Here is a 21251-nt window from a genome sequence, read left to right as displayed (position 1 = left end):
AGCATAAGGCTTGGCCTCCTCCCGGTTGTGATGACTGCCCAGGCTGACTCACGTGAAAGGGCAGATTTCCCATCGTGTTACTGTTTTTACAGGACAAGACCTAATTTCTTCTCCCCCGCAGTCCTCCCATTTGGATACCAGCTCAGCCTCGGCCCCTCTACGTACCGAAGGAATCCTCCATGCCCACACCGGTTTGAAGGTTCCCAAAACACCGATATACTGGATGTGGATTTAGCTGCTTTCAGGGAATTAGACCCTGAAGCATGAGGCCAGTCACAATGGCAAACATTGAGAATAGCATGAGGAGGGCTCCAGACCTATTGAACCTCCTGCAGGGAGAATAATTTCAGTTACATCACCCTTTACAGAAAGAACACATCTAAATGGCCAAGAGGCTCCATGCACCACAGCAATTACGTGTTCACTCACTGTCTCCAATAGGCATGAAACTCAATCCCATCAAATACAGGAAAGAAGGAGGGAGGCCATGGAAAGCCTTGGCGTTGATTAGGTTTTAGCTCCTTGCAGATGGCAGAGGAAGGCCCTTCCCTGACCAGTGGTTTTCTGAGTTACGAGTGAAATCCAGGCTGCACGGTGGTTCCCGTTCCCTCGTGCAGGACATATGGACATTGAGAAATGGATCAATCCCACTGAGGAGAGGCTGTGTGGCACTTTGTTTAATGCGCTTTCAGCTTCCCACCGCGATACCTGCATCTCCTGATACAGACTCCAAACGGGGTGCGGGTCTGTGTGTGCATTTTTGGGGGGTGGCCTGCGTTTGGAAAGGGGGCTTTCACGAAGAGGCCAAGGCTGTGAATGGCTGTGATATAAACACCGGATGATAAGAGTCTGATCCAATAAGATATTGACCCGTTGTGTCTGGCAGGCAGTTAGCCCTGCTTTTGCTGTACACATTGTGTAGCTCGGGTTGCAACCCATCAGCCGATGGCAAGTGTCTGCAACACTTACAGCTCCCGCAAATGACGATGGGTGCAAAGAGTCCTGCCAGCATGGGGAAGTCAAGCACCAACGAACACTGGGTCCAACACCGCACACCGGTTACTAGTGCAGCCAGACAGGGCTGTCATTCAAATAGCTTTGCTTGGTGTTGGGGCTGTACAGTCATTCTTCTTCTCAGAGGCGCGAGACCCCTCAGTTTTCAGCAATACCGTCAGTGACCTAGTTCGTGAGCCCTGGTTTGCTCTGCAGCCAGCGAGCAGCCTCTCACTCAGACATTCGGCGTGCGGAAGAGCGGGGCTGCTGTAAACTAAAAGGAAAGGCTATGGGGCTGACCAGGCCAGGGTTGTCCAAGGTACATGCAAGTATCCTCTGGGTATCCTACCCATTCCTGGGCAAGCCATGCTCCTGGAACTCCTGTGTTTCGTTTTGCCCCTCTTGGAGCTTGCTGGCTCAGTACTCAGAGGATACGATGCTGAGAACAGAAGTCCACCAGACAGTCTCCAATGTTGCTGGTTGACCCACACATGAAGCGGAGGTACTGGTAACTCATTGACAGTTAGGGCTTTCTGCTGGCTTGCAAACACTACTTCTCTACCCATTCTTGTATGTTCTGTCTCATTCTGGGCTCTTTAAAATCCTAGTTAAACCAAAGACTCTTCCATCCTACAAGAAAGGACCAATGTTAAGGGGGCAGCATGATTTAAAAATACTGTTTCAATCAAGCCAGTGGCTGTGTTTCCATTGCCTGAAGCTGTCATAAACACAATAGCCTTTCAAGCATCACAGCAAGTTTGTCAGGAAGGCCAAGCTAAAGGGATCCATATAATTAAAATAGTTCTGCAGTGAGGTATGGGTGAGCACTGGGGAGATAAAAAGAATCCACTGATTTCTTCAGGCTACTAGTCAGCCTCTCTCTCTCTCTCTCTCTCTCTCTCTCACACACACACAGTTATGTGGTAGAAGTTTAGGCTGAAGTTTTCAAAGCTGGATTCCTAAACTTCCACACCCAAATCCATATTTCCCCCCATCAGCATCACGCTTGCAAGCTGACATTCCAAGGGCCATGAAGTCAACACTCCGTCATGCTTGGACAGCTGTGAATGTTTGGCGTGTTCACAGCCGTTTTCATTTATAAAACGAGATAGAGAATTATTGTAGCATTATTAGTATACGGCAAAAAGCAGTCGTGGTGTTGAATAAAACAGGTATGTGGGAAGAAAAGCCAAATGAATTCCTATATACAAAATCCATTATTGGGTGCAATATTAGAACAAGTGACGGCCAAATCAATCCTAGCTAACTTTCTGAATGCCTTGCAAACTAAGGCGCTCTTTACAGAAATCGTTGCCCTGACGGACGCTCTCAGAAGACGTAGCCACTGGAAAAGAAAGCACACTTTAATTACCTTAATTAGAAACTTGGCAAATGCCGCCACTTGGCCTTTTGCAGTCTCGTATGGAGACATTCCCTTCTCAAGCGTCTGCCTTACTCAAAGAGAGACGGTTTTAATGTTGCATCATTGGCAGGTACAAAAGCACTGGAGACGCAAACCGATTCATGGAAGGATATTCCCTGTAGCAAAGGGGCTTCCTCCAGCTCCCATTACCCTCAAAAGAAAAAAATCTCACTGACTTGCCTGGGAGCTGGTCAGACTCTTGGTTAGCAGGGACAGACTCCATCCCAACAGAGCCTTACAAAATATGGGGAGTCATAAAACCAGGAGGTAACAATTGAAAAAGTGCCCAAAGTGCCTAAAGCTGGTCTGACACGTTCTAAATACAGGTAGAAATAAAAACCACTAAGCAGCTGATCTAATAACTAGGCGAAGGCAGTAACTCTTCCGGCAGCAGCTGTGAGCCTGGCCCTGCATGATGGTCTCATGGAGGCTAATGTACCAAAAAAGCAGTTTGACAGCACAGTACCCCGAGGCACAGGATGGCTATTTCTGAACTTGCAGCATTCCGTGCCCAGCAAACTAGTTTCCTTGCTCACACCCAGTGAGGTGCATCACTGAAGCCTGAATTCCTGAGCATGCTGCTCCAGAAGTCACCCTCTCGCCCCCTGGGCTTCCAGCAGGCTACTCCTCCCACACTCTTCCATCCGCTATGGCCTGTTTGTGGCTGCCTTTAAACATCCCAGCACCGTGTCTAAATGCTGTCCCTGGTAAAATTACAAATTTAGCTTTGATTCAGAGCGGGCTAGATCCTGCATGGTGCAGAGCCTCTGGTCATGATCCAGCAAAACACTTACGTATGTGCCTAGCAGTAAGCATGTGACTAACGCCGATGAAGTCACTGTTGCTATGCCGATTTGTAGCAGCTGAGGACCGGCTCCCCTCCAGCTTTTTACTAGCAACACAGGGTATTACTAGACTGCTGTGAGCATCTTGGTCAGTTCAGGGAAGGGAGATGGGAGCCCCACAAGAGATGGAGGTGATGGCACATTGCATTCCAAGACAAGGAAAGTTATGCTGTAACATGCTGTCATTGATACTGACAAACTACAAAACGCTGTCGTGGTGAATGCTAGTAAGCGTAGCTAAAACACAATAGGAACCGGAAGAACTGTTTTCCCACGCAAGGCCGTAAACTGCCACCGTCCTGTATTTCCTACTGTGACTTAACCAACCCACCACCCGTTTGCCTCCTGTGCATTAAAGAGTGCGCAAAGTTAAAAAAATGTGTTTGTATCGTTTACACAATACGATGACAGTATTTATTCCTAGCCAGAGCTTAGTGACTGATCAACAGTCTTTGTCAGCTCCATAAGCATAGATCTCCTTATGGTCTGGGTGTTTCAAAGGCATGCAACTCAGTGGCCTGAGGCTGAAACGTGCTATCATAAACCTCAGTTCCCCCTGGGTGGTTGTCAGATGATGTGCAAAGCTTTTTCTCTTGATTGAGCAATTTCCTTTGTGTCCTGCAAAGCCAAAATACATAAATAAATTAAAACGTTTTCATATTAGGCTCAGATCTACTTTTCCTTTGCAAGTGTAAATATTTACATTTTATTGTGCAGTGAATCCACTGCAGCAGTGTGATGTTGTATTGATTCCAAATAACAAGCTCAATGTCTAAGGAATCATGCTTTGCTACTGCCACTAAAGAACAAGCAATTTAGGTAAGGTTTTGAGGTCATTTAGTTATTTGCACACAGCAATTTTGGATTAAAATTAACTATAAACTGAGGCTCTGTGTGGAGATTTTCTTTTACACGCTAACTTTGGTGATTATGCAAAACAGGGTCACGTCTTCTGTGGCCCAGCCAGTTTGCTACAGGGGAAATGTGCTTCCAGCCAGGCAAAAATAGCAGGAACAAGAATGAGCCAAATGGCTGGCCTAGTCCTTTAACACTGCGAAGGTGCTTAATGTAGAGCTGCAGCAGGGTTCATTGGATAGGGGATTGAACTAACACGCTGGAGATCTGGGCTGCTTTGCCACTGACTTGTGTGACCTTGAGCATGTCTCTGTTCCCGCCTTTTTCTGGCCTGTTTGTTTAGATTGTAAATCCCTGGGGCAAGGATTAATTCTCACTTTTCTTGTACAGTGATTAGCAGAATAGAGCCTTGGGCTTAGTTGGTTGCTACCATCAGACATGGTAACAGGAGTGAATGATGCTGCTGTACAATACCTCCAAAATTAGCATTCCGACATGTGGCGACGTAAATGTGCCATTCATGTAGCTTTTTTGTAACCGTAGTCATGTTCTTTTAAATACGTATTAAACACAAAGTCAGGCATTCATGTGTTAGGAGAAGCCAGAGCTCAGATTGCCCTTGCAACTTCAGGTCCCCCGACCCGGTGCATGTGCCGTATGAGACACCCTGTGATTCCAGGCTCACACATGAGCTTTTACACAGGATCCCTGCCTCAGCCAGTGCCAGCAGGGGGGCACTGAGAGCACAGGGGAGACACTCTCCCTGCTCTCAGTACCTGTGCCGGGTCCCGTAGCATCCACTGGGCAAGAGGAGCAATTGCAGAGAAAGCCCTACTCAGCCTCTGCTGCCCTGCCATGGTGTGTGTGTGTCCAGGCCCATACAGGAGCTGCCTGTGCGGTCACTTGGCTCCGGGAGCTGGGACTTTAAGACAAACACTGATCATCATCACTCTAGCAATAGAGCGGGCAACATTCTGAGCTCCCATATTTGTGTGTGTCACGCCTCTGAGCGATCCCATGTCATTCCATCAGGTGTAGTTGTGACATTACCATAGCAAATGGCTTAACTAAAAGGAGGAGGGAACAAATTGGTTCCAGCTCTGTATATCAGTGTGTAGCCTCCCCATCTATCACAGGTATTACTCCCGGCACCAAAGCAACATTCAATGTATTTAGCCTCACACCACCCCGCTGGGACAGGGCAGCTCAACTATCCCCATCGTACAGAGGCTAAATGTCTCCTGGTTGAGCGTAAGGGTCCAGGCAGAAACTTGCACACTCTGGGGATGAACACATGGCTGCACGGACATGTCGACAGGAGGGCTTTCCTCAGCCATGAGCTGCTGCTCTGGGAAGGAGGTCTGCTGGCAAGAGCTGGGGGGCCACCAGCCCAAGAAAGGGCAGCGCATCTTTGAACACCAACTCAGAAACCTAGTGAGAAGGGTTTTAAACTAGGTTCAAAGGGGCCAGTAATAAAAGCCCATGGGTCGGTATATTTTTAAAAAAAGTGACCTTACTTTAACAAAGGGCTGTATGTTGGGGTGCGAGGGATGGAAAATTACCCAAGGGTCACAGGAGCAACAGAAGGGATAACAGTGGGGGAATCTGCTCAGTGTCTTAGATGCCTATATACAAATGCAAGGAGTATGGGAACTCAACCGTAAGAATTAGAGTTATTAGGCCATAAGCTAAATTATGTCTTAATTATCATCCCTGAGACAGGGTGGGATGAAGATCATGCCTGGAATATCCGTCTAGAGGGATATCACTTGCTCATCAGGACAGGCAAAGACACAAGGGAGAAGGTGTTTATTATACGTCAAGAATATATACACTTGTTCTGAGGCCCAGAAGGAGGTATGGAGGCAGGCCAATTGAAAGTCTGTGGGTGAAGATAAACAGGGAGGGGGAATGGGCTATCAAGGGATAGACTACCTGGTCAGGAAGAGGAAGTGGATGAGGTATTTCTAGAACACGTAAAAGAAATACAAGATCTAATAGTAATGGGGGCCCTTAACTACCCAAACATCTGCTGTAATACAGCAAAACACAAAATGTCCAATAGGTTCTTGGAATGTATTGGGGACAATTTTTTGCTTCCGAAGCAGGAGGACATAACCAGGGGCACAGCCTTGTTAGATTTGGTTGTAACGGGGAGGAATAGGTTGTTAATCTGAAGGTTGAAGGCAATTTGGGTGAAAGTGATCATGAAATGGTAGATTTCACTAGTCTAAGTAAAAGCAGGAATGAGAACAGCAGACTAGGGACAATGAACTTTAAAAAAGCCGACACACTCAGATTTTCTTCCCATGGGACCTTATCTCTAAGAGATAAAGGAGTTCAAGATTGCTGGCAGTTTTTCGAGGAGACAATATTAAAAGCACAACTGCCAGCTATTCTGGTGAGAAGGAAAGATCGGAAGAACAGTCAGGGGCCAATATGGCTCCATCAGGAGCTCTTTAATGATGTGAAAAATCAAAAACGGAATCCTACAAAAAGTGGAAACATGGACAAATGGCTAAGAAGGAACATGGAAGACTAGCACAAGCATATAGGGACAAAATCAGAAATGCTAAGGCACAAAATGAGTTACACCTAGCAAGGGACATAAAAGGCAAGAAAAAGAGGTTCTTTACATACATTAGGAGCAAGAGAAAGGCAATGGAAAGTGTAGGTCCCCTGCTTACATGGGATGGAGAGCTAATAACTGATGACATCAAGAAGGCTCAGGTGTTTAATGCCTATTTTGCTTCAGTTTTCACTAGAAAGGTCAATGGTTAGCAGATACTTAACACAAGTACTATGAACAACAAGGGGGAAAGGAATGCAAGCCAAAACAGGGAAAGAAAAGGTTAAAAATGTACAGATAAGTTGGATGTCTTCAAGTCGGCAGGTCTGATGAAATTAATCCTAGGTGCTGAAGGCCCTAGCTGAAGCAATCTCATAACTGTTAGCAATTATCTTTGAGAACTCATGGAGGACAGGTGCAGTCCCAAAGGACTGGAGAAGAGCAAACATAGCTTTAAAAAGAGAAACAAGAGGTCCTAGGGAATTATAGACCAGGATACCCGGAAGGATACTGGAACAAATGATTAAACAATCAGTTGGTAAGTACCTAGAGGATAACAGAGTTATAAATTATAGCCAAAGCAGCTTAATTTCCTTCTTTGACAGAGTTACAGGGTGGGGAGAAGCAATAGACATATCTTGATTTTAATAAGACATTTTACACAAGTCCACACGACATTCTCATAAGCAATCAAGGGAAATGTGGTGTAGGTTAATTACTGCAAAGTGTATAAATACTGCATAACTGGTTGAAAAGCTATAGTTATCAAAAGCTGTAGTTATCAATGGTTTGCTGTCAAACTGGGGGGTGGGGGTTGTAACTAGTGGGCTTCCACAGGGATCTGTCCGGGATCTGGTACTATTCAATGCTGTCATTAATGACTTGGATAATAGAGTGAAGCTGTCAAGGTTCCTTCCCCACTCTGGACTCCAGGGTACAGATGTGGGGACCTGCATGAAAGATCCCCTAAGCTTATTCTTACCAGCTTAGGTTAAAAGCTGCCACCACCAAAGTGTTACACAAAGAACAGGGAAGTGCTCACTTGGAAACGTCTCCCCCCGCATAATATTCCCCCAAGCACTACACCCCCTTTCCTAGGGAAGGCTTGATAAAAATCCTCACCAATTTGCATCGGTGGACACAGACCCAAACCCTTGGTATTAAGAACAATGAAAAAGCAATCAGGTTCTTAAGAGAAGAATTTAATTAGAATCATAGAATATCAGGGTTGGAAGGGACCTCAGGAGGTCATCTAGTCCAACCCCCTGCTCAAAGCAGGAGCAATCCCCAATTAAATCATTAAAATTAAAGAAAAAGTAAAAGAATCACCTCTGTAAAATCAGGATGGTAAATACCTTACAGAGTAATCAGATTCAAAACATAGAGTATCTCTCTAGGCAAAACGTTAAGTTACAAAAAGACACAAAAACAGGAATATACATTCCATTCAGCACAGCTTATTTTATCAGCCATTTAAACAAAACAGAATCTAACGCATCTCTAACTAGATTGCTTATTAGCCCTTTACAGGAGTTCTGACCTGCATTCCTGCTCTGGTCCTGGCAAAAACATCACACAGACAGAGAGAACCTTTGTTTCTCCTCCCCTCCAGCTTTGAAAGTATCTTGTCTCCTCATTGGTCATTTTCAGGTGCCAGCGAGGTTATCCTAGCTTCTTAACCCTTTACAGGTGAAAGGGTTTTTCCTCTGGCCAGGAGGGATTTAAAGGTGTTTACCCTTCCCTTTATATTTATGACAGAAGCATATGCTTATAAAATTTTCAGAGGACACTGAGCTGGGAAGGGTTGCTAGCACCTTGGAGGAGTTCTAAACAACCTTGAAAAATTGGTCTGAAATCAACAAAATGAAATTCAACTGCAAAGCACTGCACTTAGGAAGGAAAAATGAAACGGAGCACTACAAAATGGGAAATAACTGGCTAGGTCATAGCACTGCCGAAAAGGATCTGGGGGTTACAGTGGATCACAGACTGAATAAGCACCAACAACATGATGTAGTTGCAAAAAAAGGCTGATTTAATTCTGGGGTGTCACCAGGTGTATCATACATACGACACAGGGAGTAAGTGTCCCACTCTACCTGGCGCCGGTGAGGCCTTGGGTAGAGTTCTGTGTCCAGTACTGGGCATGACACTTTGAGAGAGATGTGGACAAACAGGAGAGAGAACAGAGGACAGCAACAAAAAGGATCAAAGGTTTAGAAAACCTGACCTGTGAGGCAAGATTAAAAAGACCTGAGCATGGTTAGTCTTGAGAAAAGAAGCCACAGGAGGGAACCTGAGAATAGTCTTCAGATACGTTAAGGCCTGTAATAAAGAGGAGGGTGATCATTTGTTCTCCATGTCCACTGAAGGTAGGACAGGAAGTGATGGGCTTAATCTGCAGCAAGGGAAATTTAGATGAGATATTACAAAAACTTCCTAACTCTAAGGGTGGCTAAGCACTAGAACAGGCCTCCAAGGGAGGTTGTGGAATCCCCATCACTGGAGGTTTTTAAGAACAGGTTGGACAAACCCCTGTCAGGGATGGTCTGTTTACTTGGTCCTGCCTCAGCACAGGGGGCTGGATGTAAGGACCTCTCAAGGTCCCTTCCTGCTCGACATTTCTGTGATTTGCTGTGTGCCCAAGGTAACACAGGAAGTCTGTGGCAGATCTGGAAATTAGCCCCTCCCAAATCTGAGGGTTGTGTCCTAACCACTTGTCCATCCTTCCTCTCAGACACAACTCAGCTCCCCATTTATCCACCATCCCCTCCCACTGCATACATGCCTTATGGGGTCCTCACACCCACCGCCCGTGTCATTTGCGCAGCATCTTTGCTGGTTTATGCAATATCCTGCATTGCCACAGAGGTGAGCCTGGTCTCATTAAAGTTTGATCAGATTGTATTAGCATGCACAACTAAAGGTTGTTGGATCAATCGATGTAATGAACCTCCCAGGGCAGCACTCATTCTGTGCATGTACGTGAAAAGTCCTTGCAACAAACAGCTTGTTGAGTGGCGTATTTTCCACTCTATTGCAAAAATATTCTGTCCACACTAGCACTATTGAGCCACGCGTCCTCCTGGCAACAGGCCAAGAGGACAGCTGTTCCCAGCAGCCCGCTCCCCGAGCACTGTGGGCCGCTGTCACAGCACGGTGCTCTAACCACGGAGCAGGATGCCCCACTGGCTGCACAGGGATTGCGGAGCCTGTGGAGGCCAACCGTGTAAATGTGGCTGCAGGGAGCAGCTAACTAATGGCCAAAGAAACTGAAATGCGGGTTTGGCTCACCATTGTACTAGCTCTTTTAACTGCTTTATTTCTCTGGGGGCTGCAGCGGTGCGGGCTAAGCCCACAGCCAGGGACAGGAGGTTTGATTAGAAAGTGATTGCCTGAAAGCAGCTGCCGTGCAGCCCTTTGCTGGGCAGCCGTCCAGGCACAGAACCATGTGCTTCCACCTAATTGTTCTTCTGTGGGGGCTTTCGTTAAGATGTTGCTTTTCACCTGTTCTATAATTACCAGGGCCTTCACATCAGGATCTCGGCGCAGGGGATATAATTGAATTGGCTTTTTGTGGCTGATTCCAGTAAGAAAGCGCTCCCAGGCCTCCTGCTCCGAATCAAAGAGAAAGGTGATCTGCTAATGGAATGTTCCCAAGAGCGGAGAGAGCTGGGACGCTAAGGGCCCTGCTCCTAAGGGAAATATAGCTAAACTGACAAACATTAGCGCTTGGATTCCACGGGAAATTGGACTGCATGTGAGATGCTCAACTATACTCGGCTCTAGACGGTACTTTGGGAAATAGGGCAGGGTTCTGAGTCTCAGGCCTCCCAGCCAATGCTGCTAGCCTGGCTCTATGCTCCTGGGCCAGTGTAAAGTGAGCAGACACCTCCTTATCAGCCTCTCCAGCTCTGATTTCTATGAGCCTGGGATTGACTGATCGTAATACCAGCTGCCTTAATCCCTTCTCCCATCACTTTCCAGTAAGTGTTTCTCCCAGGACTGCATATCCCACTTTTCCCTAACCTAGTTATCACCAGCCTCTTTGCTCATTAGAAGTGTTAATACGGCACACTCGTATCCTATGCATTAAGAGCAAAACCTCATTCCGGGTCCAGATTAGTCGAGAATATTGATCCAATTGTGTGTCATGTGTGGCACAGCTCCCTGGAGATCTGGGATGAACTGGGCCCTTTATTTCCTGTGTAGTCTTTCTATTAAAACATCTTTCACTTGTTTGTTCCCAGGGTTTAACATAACAGAGTAAATTAATGTCATTTTTGTATTAAAAAAACTGTTAACCAAAATTGCAGTTCTGTTTGTAAGAAGACCACAAACAATATTCCATCAGCTTGGACTGCCATGGGGCCTTTTCTGCTAGCTCACAGGAGAGCATATTAGAACTCTGGAGAAGTAACAAATCCAGTCAATAGTCCTGCTGGTAAAGTGCCTTTTATCTCCATTTTTTGGTGCCTGTGTACAACTGACATCCTGCCAAAAAAGCCATTTGCTATTTCTTCCTTCCCACCCCCTTTTTCTCCAGAGGATGTGGTTTTCTACAGTCCCTGCACTGAAGCAGTGGGTTCCAAGGAAAGCAATGCAAATGCTGTCACCTGGAACATTTATACCTAGCCTGGACCAAACATTAGTGACTGCCTTGCAATTAGACCAGCTGGTTTTGCTGCCTCGTAGGGCAGAGGAAAGGTGTGTGTGTGTGTGGGGGGGAGGGTCTGACTATTAGCAACCTTTTAACAAAGCATGCTGGGAGTGGGAAGAGTCTGGGGCCTATATAACACAAGCTGTTCTATTTCTCAGTCACTGCTAGGATAGGCAACAGCGGAGAACGATGTGCTGGGAGGATGAGGAGAGGAGAGACAGCACAGGAGTACAAGGAGCAGGTACTGTGCCTAGAACATTGGACATGTTATTATTCATCATCATTGCTCGTTTTCTAACCCCACGATTGTGTAGGACCAACTTCTATCAGCATTGGTGGATACCTGGACTGCCAGGTCTAGGTCGTTGTACAGATGGGGAACCAAGGCACAGAGCGGCTAAGTGACTCACCCAAAGTCACACAGAAAGCCTGTAGCAGAGCAGAGATTCATATTAATATTATTTATTTGTATTACTGTAGCCCCTAGGAACCCTAGTCATGAACCAGGACCCTACTGTGCCGGGAGGGGTCTGCTCACTGAAAGAGCCTATGGCCGCTGTAGAGGGAAAGTCTTCAGATGCGCTGAGTACTATGTACTCATGGGGAACTGGGGTTGAATATGATTTGATGAGTCAGCGCCTGAAATGAACAACTTCTTTGAAGGGCAGGACATCTTGGTTCACTGGTAACAACACCCTTCTTTTGGGGGATCATCTTGCCTCCGCTCCTCACTTTCTATTTAGCCCCAAGGCCCTGGTTCAGCACCCACATATCTACCTTCAAGCACATGCCTCCGTTTAGCCCTATTCAGCAAACCAGTGAAGCATGTGCTTGACTTGGATGTCAATGCACAGAACTTGAAGCATATGGTTTAAGGACTTTGCTGAATGGGGCCCTAAATGCAGATGTCCTGGTGCCAGGGATCCTTCCAGTCTGGAAGGGTTAAAATAGGAAATATATATCCAAGGGGACTGACTCATCTCTCAGACCATGAGCACTTACAAGTTTTCTCAGTGTTTGATTCAAGATGACTGATGTTAGTGTCGTCTGCCTGGCTTGACAAATGAAAGTAACGGTGGTGAGAAGCTGAAGTAGTTTCTCACAGGGTCTTATTATGACTAAAAGCAGTGACACGGGCAGCGTATGACTATGCAGTGCCTCTTCTCAGCGTTATTTATAAGGTACATTATAATGTGTCAGGATATTCCTTGTACATAATGTGTGGGAGAAATGTGGGGACCGGTCTGAGGCTCAGCTTCTTTCAGTTGTGATGAAGGACTGAATAGGTGCTAAGATTGAACATGAGTATAGACTGGGCAAAGTGAGCTGTACACCTGGCCATTAGCCGTGCTCTTAGGTGAATGTTATGGTGCCCTATATGAATGGGCCAGTGGGTTCTAACCAACACTAATAATACAATACTTTGAGATCTCGGCACTTTTCTAGCACCTTTCATTCGATGCTCTGTGCAGACGTTAACTAATTAGACATCACACTGCGCTGTGTGGTAGGTAAGAGAGATATTTTCCTTGCCCCTGAAATGCAGCAGCCTCTGGGGTGGGGTGGGGGAATTCAGTAGCAGGTAACACTGCAGCGCCCCGCTCTGCGGAAACATAATACCCTATCCAACTGCAACTCCCTGGGACAGTGTGCGAAGGCAGAATGTAACCACTGTGGTTCGTAGTCCTGTCCCAGCGACAAGTGCAGTGGGACCTTTCATCGGTTTTACTCTCACCAGAGTGTGGCACCTTGTAGTAGCAAAGTGCTCTCTCAATCCTGTGCTGGGATGGCCATTTTGTATTGAGTTAGAGTGCACGAATACCAAAGCATGCAGGTGTGCATTGGAGGCCTGCCCTCCGTGGCCCATGAGATGGCAGCACAAGGGGCCGTACCTAAGGAGGTATCACTATGCCCAGTTCAGCACTCCCTAATCCATGCAGGGAAGGGATGAGCTAGGATTTGGCTTACAAAGCAAAATACGTCGCAAACTTCAAAAGTTTCAGAGGCTCATTTTCAGCTTTGCCTGGAAGTGTAGGTCTGCTTTTGTCTGCATGGAATCACCAAGCCTTGCTGCTGTCTGCAGCCATAATAAACATGTGGCAGAACTCAAAATGCAGGCAGGAAAGCTGGGTGAATACATCAGAGACAGTAAAAACCCAAAACAAACTCCTTTCAGAATGCTACCTCAATAACTCCCTCGAATGAGGTACTGCAGCCATCTCCATTGCTTCAGCCTCTGTTCTTCCTTTTGCGTCCCCAGCACCGGGGAACTCTGTGGCATCGTCCAATATGTGCAGGCATGTGTTGAAGTGGGAGCCACTTAATCTAATTTGCACTGAAAAATTGCATGAGAACCCCCTCTCCTCATAAATTTTATGCAGATGCTGAATTTCATTAGGCGAAAGTCCCAGGCAAACACAGGGATCTTGACATGTTCAGTCTATTCTGTCCTGTTGTGTTTTTTTCCCAGAGAGCTATTAGCTATAAAAGCTGCCCAGAGGTTCAGGCTGGTTTGAAGGATAGGCTACACAGATTTCTCTGTTCTGAAATACACAATCTGTGATTTTTCTTTTTGTAATATATGAATGAAGAGGAGGAGGAGGAGGGGTTGAGGTTTTTTTAAATCATTTTTTCGTTTGCTTCTTTCTTTTTTCTTACAGAGTGAGAACTGAAAAAAGACATGGTTCCATTTCAGAAATTGCAAAGGCTATAATGAGTGTGCAGCGTATTGTGGGGATCCATTTTGTCAGTTTTCAAGGGAAAAGGATCTTAAAAAAAAAAAAGCCATGATTTCTTAATGGTATTGCACTGAGAACTCTGGAGGAATTTAATATGCCCATAAAAAACCCTTTTAATAAAGAACTCCACCAGGAACACTTTGAATACGTTTCGGCTTTGAAAGCAGGACCCTTTTTTCCGAAGGTAACATATGCACCTGATGAACTGCTCCACAGCCTGAAATCATTCTAATTGCGCAGGCCATGAGACCTACTTACCCCAACTCCCAGGGGTGTGGTAAGAGTTTCTTAATATTTGGAAAGCACTGTGAATGTGGAAAGCTCTCACTCGTAGTAATAGCAGAGTATATAATAGCCCCTACACCCTGTCCACGCTGGAGTTTAATGCTCTTCTTACTGTTGATCCTCGGCTAAACACTGAAAATTTGCACGGGTTTGAATGCGACAAAGGGACAGAGATGGTTCCTGCTCTGAGGAGCTTAAATTCTAAACAAGGAATAATAGTTACTATGAATGGAACAAGCAATGGTGCCGGGTGGCTTGGCTGCAATGTTCCTTTGGAGTCCTTGACCATTCTGGGCAGCCTGTGCAAATCCCAAGCATTGCGTTACCATGCATTTCAAATCAAATACGCATCAGTGTTTCCTTCCACTAAAGGCAAAGTGTCCAACAAGGTCCCGCTCTGAACTCCCTCACATAACCATTTTACCTGGACTGGGAATCAAGCTGTGCTCAGAAATGAGCTGGGCCAGCTGCCAAAGTCATTAAAAGCAGAATGCTAGGAAGTGACAGCATATGATTGCTGTCCAGCTTGTGACAAAAGTAGGTGCAGCGCCATGCTGGGGGTGAGCTGGCAAGAAAAGTTTCAGCATTGCACCGTAAACTCCACACTGAGCATCCACCGGCCTTGGCCTGGAGGGGGCTAGTAGCACCTGCTTTTCACCAGGGGAACATGTCCTTGTGCATCTATGTTCTTTGCTCTAACACATGAGTTTTGCTGGCCTTTCCCTTTCACACTTTCATGTACTACTCACAAGGCTGTGTGCAGAATGGCGAAGGGGGGAGTGTATTCCTACACGCGCTGCTGTATGCTCTCCGTACTGTTATTTGTTGTTCAATCTGACTCTAATAATATTCTTACTTGATAAGTATAAAATCAGCCAGGCATTTGTTCTCCGCTAGATTGCAAGACAGAAATACATGATTCTTCTCCAGTCCACGGTGGTGACAAACTGACGTTCCCGCGAATACCTCGGGGTGCATCATGAACGGGGCTGCTCTCGCCGAGCGAGGAGCACGAGTTTGCCAAACAGAGGAATTGCCATCAAGCCACGTCAGACAAGACACAAGCCAGGATAGTCAGAGCATTCACAAAGCTTGCAGCACACAAAGCACAGGTTAAAATAAGCCCCATGGTCCACTAGACCGTACAGTTAGAGATGAGCCCATGACACTACCATGATCATGATTGAACTTCAGCCCTTACAGATGAGCTTTTTTAGAGCCATTTTGTAAGGTCAATGGCAAGTATCTCATTTAGATCATTTTTATAGGTGGAAAACCTACACAATGGATTGGTTTTGCTTCCAATAATGGGGGGGACATTAACCAGGTGTGTTAAAATTGTGTGGCAGTAATCAGAGATAATCTATGGCACTGCACAATTCTTCCATTATTTCCTTTAGAAAAATGCACCAGAACTCAGGAAAAGTTACCCTGGGCCCAGACACAGGCATGAGGAAACCCGAACATATCAGGTGTTCTCTGCTGGCAGAGAGGCGGTGCTAAGGACTGCACAAAGCCAGAAAGGAGATGGAAAAGTTTACCTAGTTTTGTGCATATTGTAAAGATCTTTGTGTAACTGCTTAAATGAACCCTAATATGAAAGTTTTGCAGCCATCTGTGAGAAAGAAAATGCTTCTTGCTACAAAGGTTTAATTTAAACTAAAAATGCAGCAGAAAAGGAGTGTGAGGAATTCTAAAGGCTGAAACACTGAAAATTGCCTAAGTGCAAAATTTCTGGTGATGCCAAAAAGTATTTAGCAAATGAGTTAGAACACCCACCTAATTCAACCTTACAAGAGCCAGTCAACGTGCCAGCAGATTGAAAAAGTGTCTTAGACATTGGCAGTGAAAGACATTTTCTGAAGAGCTTCACAGTTTTGCTACAAACACCTAGTAAAATAAACCCTGGAAGTTTTGCCCTTTCCTGGGAAGCTAGAATTTTGAGTGGGATCATTAAAATGCACAGATTCAATGACAGAGCAAAAATCTATTTGAAGTAAAAGTTGCCAGAAACTTTGTTTATTAAGACTTAAGTGCAGATGATACTAAGGACCCCTGTACACACTGAGAAATGTCCCTTAAAGCTCCCCGCGGCAGCGGGCTGCACTTACGTATTGGTGAACTTTTCAATACATGCATTTTGTTTTCAGCTGCCTGTTCTCAGTGCAAGGAAAGGAAAGAAGAGAAGAGACTTAAGTCAAAGAAGCAAATATTTTATTTTGTATAAAGCAAGCAGAGGTCAGAACACAGCTTCCCATTGTAGTGCACATCGAATCTCTGTCTCTCATGTCATTGTGCTTTTGGTCAGGAAGAATAGCATGCTGCAGACAAGAAGGAGCCAATGAAAGCCACCTACGTATCTGTCTTCTAATAACCACGAAATTATGACTGCTTCAAACAAGGTCTCAACTTCTGGGAACTAAAAAATGAAAAAGATGTATGAAGAGGCATGTTCAGTGACACGGTTCATACCGTGGATTCAGGACAGAACAATTCAGCTACTGATGCCACAGTCCGTTCAGAGAGGACGACTCCCATGTGGGCTTGGCCATACTGAGAGCCACTCCCTGGTTATTCTGCAGAGTTTCCTAATGCGAACAAACATCTGTCCTTTCTTTGCTACCTGACAGCATCGAGGGCTCATTCATTTAAGTTACGTTTCTCCTTTTGGGCACTCCTACTCTCATTACGAGCAAAGGGCATGCTTTTTTGGCTGGTTGATGTTACTGGGCTTCATAGTTTATAGATGCCACTTGCTTTATTAAAATGAAGTCTGGGGGAAAGTGGGACATCTTATTATGCAAATGCAGCTTCCCATAAAGAAATATTTTATTAAGACCTCCTCCGCTCCTGTGTTGAACAGATTTGGTCACAGCTTGACATCCAATAAGTTTGTCTAAAGGCTGCATTTTTACAAAACATTTTTCTAATCTATTTTAAACACAGTTCCGGTTATGATGCATTCATTAGAGAGTCTGCTTTCAAACCTGGAAGCATCAAAGGCAGTAAGAGAATTGCATCCAACTGGTTGTCAGAATCAAACACTGAATACAGGAGGTAAGAGTGACTAGAAGCAAAACCTACATTCTCTGGAGAGGTGTGTTTCGGGGCTCAGGCTCGTCAATGTTTTAGATTAATAAAACAAGTAAAATGGTAGAGGTGCAGTCTCAGAAACGTTCCAGAGACACTCGATGTAATAAAATGTGAGAAGAGCTAGGTGATGATATTACAGTGAATAGGTAAGGGCGAGGGGCTAGGGGAGGCTCAAAGCAGTCTGTTCAGAAGAGATTCCCTTGCTCTCCCATCATTGACAGCAGTGCAAAGGGGGTGTAAAACGCAGCTAGCTCCAAATGGTGGTGCTTCATGCCCACCGTGCACTGGTGTCAATGGGGAATTGGGCTCCCTGCAGGACACTTCCTCCTCTAGCCGGGTGCAAAGCAAAGACCAGGTTCTTAAACTGCTCGCTTGGGACCAGATCCTGCTTGGTCCGTAGGCAGTGCAAGGGTCAGGAAAGGGCAAGGAGCCTCCCTTTATCCCTTGTACAGCCTGTGTCAGGGCCAAGCACAACGGCACTCCGTGTGCGCAGGGCAGCTGCATGGCCTGCTCTCTCAACACCTCGCAAATGGGGTTGCTGGGGGGAGCCTTGGTCCCTCCCTCCTGCACACTGGCCCCTGGAGCAGGAGCAGCACATGGGAGAGGGGAGGCGTATGCTGTCTTGGGGCTAGTTCTGCTCTGGCCAGAATGTAGCCCTAATTTGGTATGGAGGGACCGCCAAGGGATGATTATTCATTATGTTAACATTATTTATCAATAAAGCCAAGTAAAAAGGTAGATTCTGGTCAGAGTTTTGCTTATTAGCCAGGACTAGGCTATTCCAGACTAGAAGCCTCTGGAGAGAAGAATTTGCAGTGAAAATACTGGCAGAGCCTCTAGCTCAGGGGCACAAATAGCAAACCTGTAACAGCTGGCCTCAGTTAACCGTACAGACGGGTCGTGGTTAGAATATCAGCAAGTTTACCTTAATCTTTTCCTAGATATTTCATCATAATGCTATTTACGTCATCCTCTTTCCCTTCTGCCTCCCATCGCCTTTCATCTTTAGCACCTTCAGTAATTAGTTTTCCGACGCATCCTTCACCTTCTGGTCTTTGAATCTTTGGTCGGCTCTTGATGCTGTCAGCACTTTTAAAAGAAATGATCGAGCCAGAGGATGAAGATGAGTCAGAGAGGTTTCCAGCATCCTCTTTGGCCTTTGAAATGGTCTTTATTTCAGACAAAACAGTGCTGCCTGCCGTAGCCTGGTCTTCAAAATGAACGCTCACTGGCCTCTGGCCTTCTCTCCTGTCCTTGTCAGGTCTGGACAAACTGCTTGTTGACTGGGATTTTCGAATTGCTGGAAGGAAGTCATCAAAATCAACATTTGTTCTCCTTTCATAGTTGAGAATTGGTATTTTCCAAGTGAACGGGTCGCTTTCCTTTCCTTCAGCCATAACATCACGGAACTGCTTATTCTGAAATACCAGAGACTCTTTCCCCAGATCAGCATTGGCTGTGTCCTCTAATGATGGCTCAAGGTAACTTCTCCATGGCTTAAGTCTCGATATATTGAACGCATCTGCTCCCACAGCTGGTGAACTCAGTGTTAAGCTGGAATTATCAATATTGTGTAGGAGTGAGTCACAAGAGCCAAACTTTGATATTCTTGTGAGAGCTGGGGAGCGCGCTGGCTCTGTGTTCTCAGATGATATGCATTTTAAACTGGATGAACGCACTAGGCTAGCTCCTGCAGGCACTCCTGTACTTTCTGTACGTTCATTGACTCCAAACTTTATTGGGAATTCATCATCCTCTTTGAAAGTCCTGCATCTTCTCAGGGAGGAGGCACCAGTTGTTTGGTAGATTGGCAGGGGAGAGGTATCCTCTAATCCTAATGTTCCCTTCTCTTTCTCTGTTGCCCTTTTCCTCCTCAGCTCTTCTACATATTCAGAAAGTGCAGATGAAGAGCTTGGAAACTTCTCTTCTGCTGTAGGAGTTGACCTCCTTCTCATCACAGATGGAGATATAGCTCCTAATTTATCCATAGCTTTTTTCTGACTGTCAGTCTCCTCCTCATCCACAATTCTTCCTAATTCCCATCTTTGAGTGCCAACTACATGACTCACATCCTTGACAAAATCTGTCTCACCCATAGTTCTTCCGTATTCCCCTTTCCGAGCACTCAGTGCAGAAGCTGGTCGGTTCGTTTCTTGATCTTTGATTTCTTTGTTCATCCTAAGCAACAACGGAAAGAGATACATGTTAGTTTAAGTTACATGACTTGATGTAGCCGCAACGTCAGTCAGAAAGGCCATGTCCTGGTATCCAGAAACCTGTTCTTACCTTCTCGTCTCAACTGAACCATTGACTCTACGTAGGAATTGCTTATTGCAAGTAAATGAACTCTAGCTGTTTCATTAAATGACACTTTTGAGCATAACTGAACTCAACATAAATGTCTCTGAGTAAACTAGAGAAGCTAAAATGATTGACTCAAGATAGATCACATCACAGACAGTGTACTGCATCAATCTGACATACCAAGACATGCCTCAAAATGGGTTGCTTTCTCAATAGATTTTAGCAATACATGGGATTTATTTGATTTCTGTCACTACCCAAAGATGATACACTGACTCTTCATGAAGCTGAATTATAGCGCACTATCCCAATGTTACTGCATGGTATGTTTCTCCAGTGCTTCCTTTGGTAGGAGGAACTAATTATGATCTCTAAGAGCAAAATAAACACCTGGCTATGGGCTGGATATGAACAGCACACACAACGGGACAAACTCCTTCCATTCGGGGGTATTTCAGGATTTGCCTTGATGAAAACAGCTTTTTAGAATGGAACATAAGCCAAAATCAAAAACCTGCTCCCAGGAAACAGGAACCTAGCTGTGATGTAAAATTAGACTCCAATGAAAGAGCAAAGCAAGTGGAGCTAGTTAACCTTTGCTTTATTGAACGTCATCTATTGCCCTTTTAAAACCAGTGCAATTTGGGGAGAATCCATTCACCAGCAAATGGAAGACTTGAGCAGCGCTGGCAGAAGGTGCCGCAGAGACCTGAGGGCAGGGATGGAGGGGGTATGGGAATTCCTTCTGCAAACAACCACAAATGCTGATTTTTAATTAAAGGAGTGATGCAGGCTCTGCTAATTAATCCCTGTCAACTGATAGCTATCGTTGTCGTAGCTATTATTAATGGGATGATGCTCTTAAAGCTTGTAGCTTTCCCTAGAAAAGGAATACAGTGTGTCTTTAGAATTCCCTACCATTCCCTTAACAAGGGCATGTTCTTTGGTAAACAGTATCAGCAAGTATTTGAATGGAACATTATTGTTGTTGACTCAGTGGAGCTTTTTTTTAAGGGCAGACACATTGAGCAGGAGGAAATGCAAGAATAAGGTGCCATGCCTCATTGGGAAAGGCTATTGGCAAAGTATCAGTTCCCACTGCCAGTGGAGAGTCTCCGTGCCTTCACTAGGGATGGCAGATGCCGGCTTCTCTGAAAGGAGCAGCTCAAAAAACCAAGGCTTGACACTGACAGCCTGGCTAGCTGTGAACCAGCATTTCTGGTTAGGAGCCTATGGAAGGTGATGACGAGAGAACTCCCTGACAGGCCAGTCGCCATGACACATCTCTTTGACTCTGCGCCATTTGGGTACAGCCCTGAGTCCGAGACACCACTAGGGCGATCTCCCCTCAGTGATGAAGGAAGACCAAGTTCCTATGCAGATATTGTATCTGCTCTTTCCTGGCTGAGTGTTCTGAGATGGCGGTACAAGGAGGGAGCTCTTACTATAATGTGGTGCTCTGCAGAGACGCACCTTGTCTCCATGC

At 45.6% G+C, this 21251-nt stretch overlaps 1 protein-coding gene across 3 annotated transcripts in view; it reads right to left on the bottom strand.

The window, feature by feature from the left end:
• Positions 1-16565: 16565 nt before the first annotated feature.
• Positions 16566-21251, bottom strand: part of MYO18B (myosin XVIIIB) — a 196215-nt gene continuing 191529 nt past the window's right edge. For 2 of the 3 annotated variants that reach the window (XM_073312543.1, XM_073312542.1), the window contains exon 42: positions 16566-19639. In XM_073312543.1, coding sequence (XP_073168644.1) covers positions 18388-19639 — 1252 coding nt within the window. In that variant the 3' untranslated portion in view covers positions 16566-18387. The remainder of the gene's footprint in view (positions 19640-21251) is intronic. The other variant, XM_073312541.1, reaches the window with a different exon arrangement.

This window comes from Lepidochelys kempii, chromosome 15, assembly GCF_965140265.1.
Source record: "Lepidochelys kempii isolate rLepKem1 chromosome 15, rLepKem1.hap2, whole genome shotgun sequence".
Lineage (NCBI taxonomy): Eukaryota > Metazoa > Chordata > Testudines > Cheloniidae > Lepidochelys > Lepidochelys kempii.
Note: the sequence above shows the minus strand (reverse complement) of the source record. Positions and strands in the feature narration are given on the sequence as shown.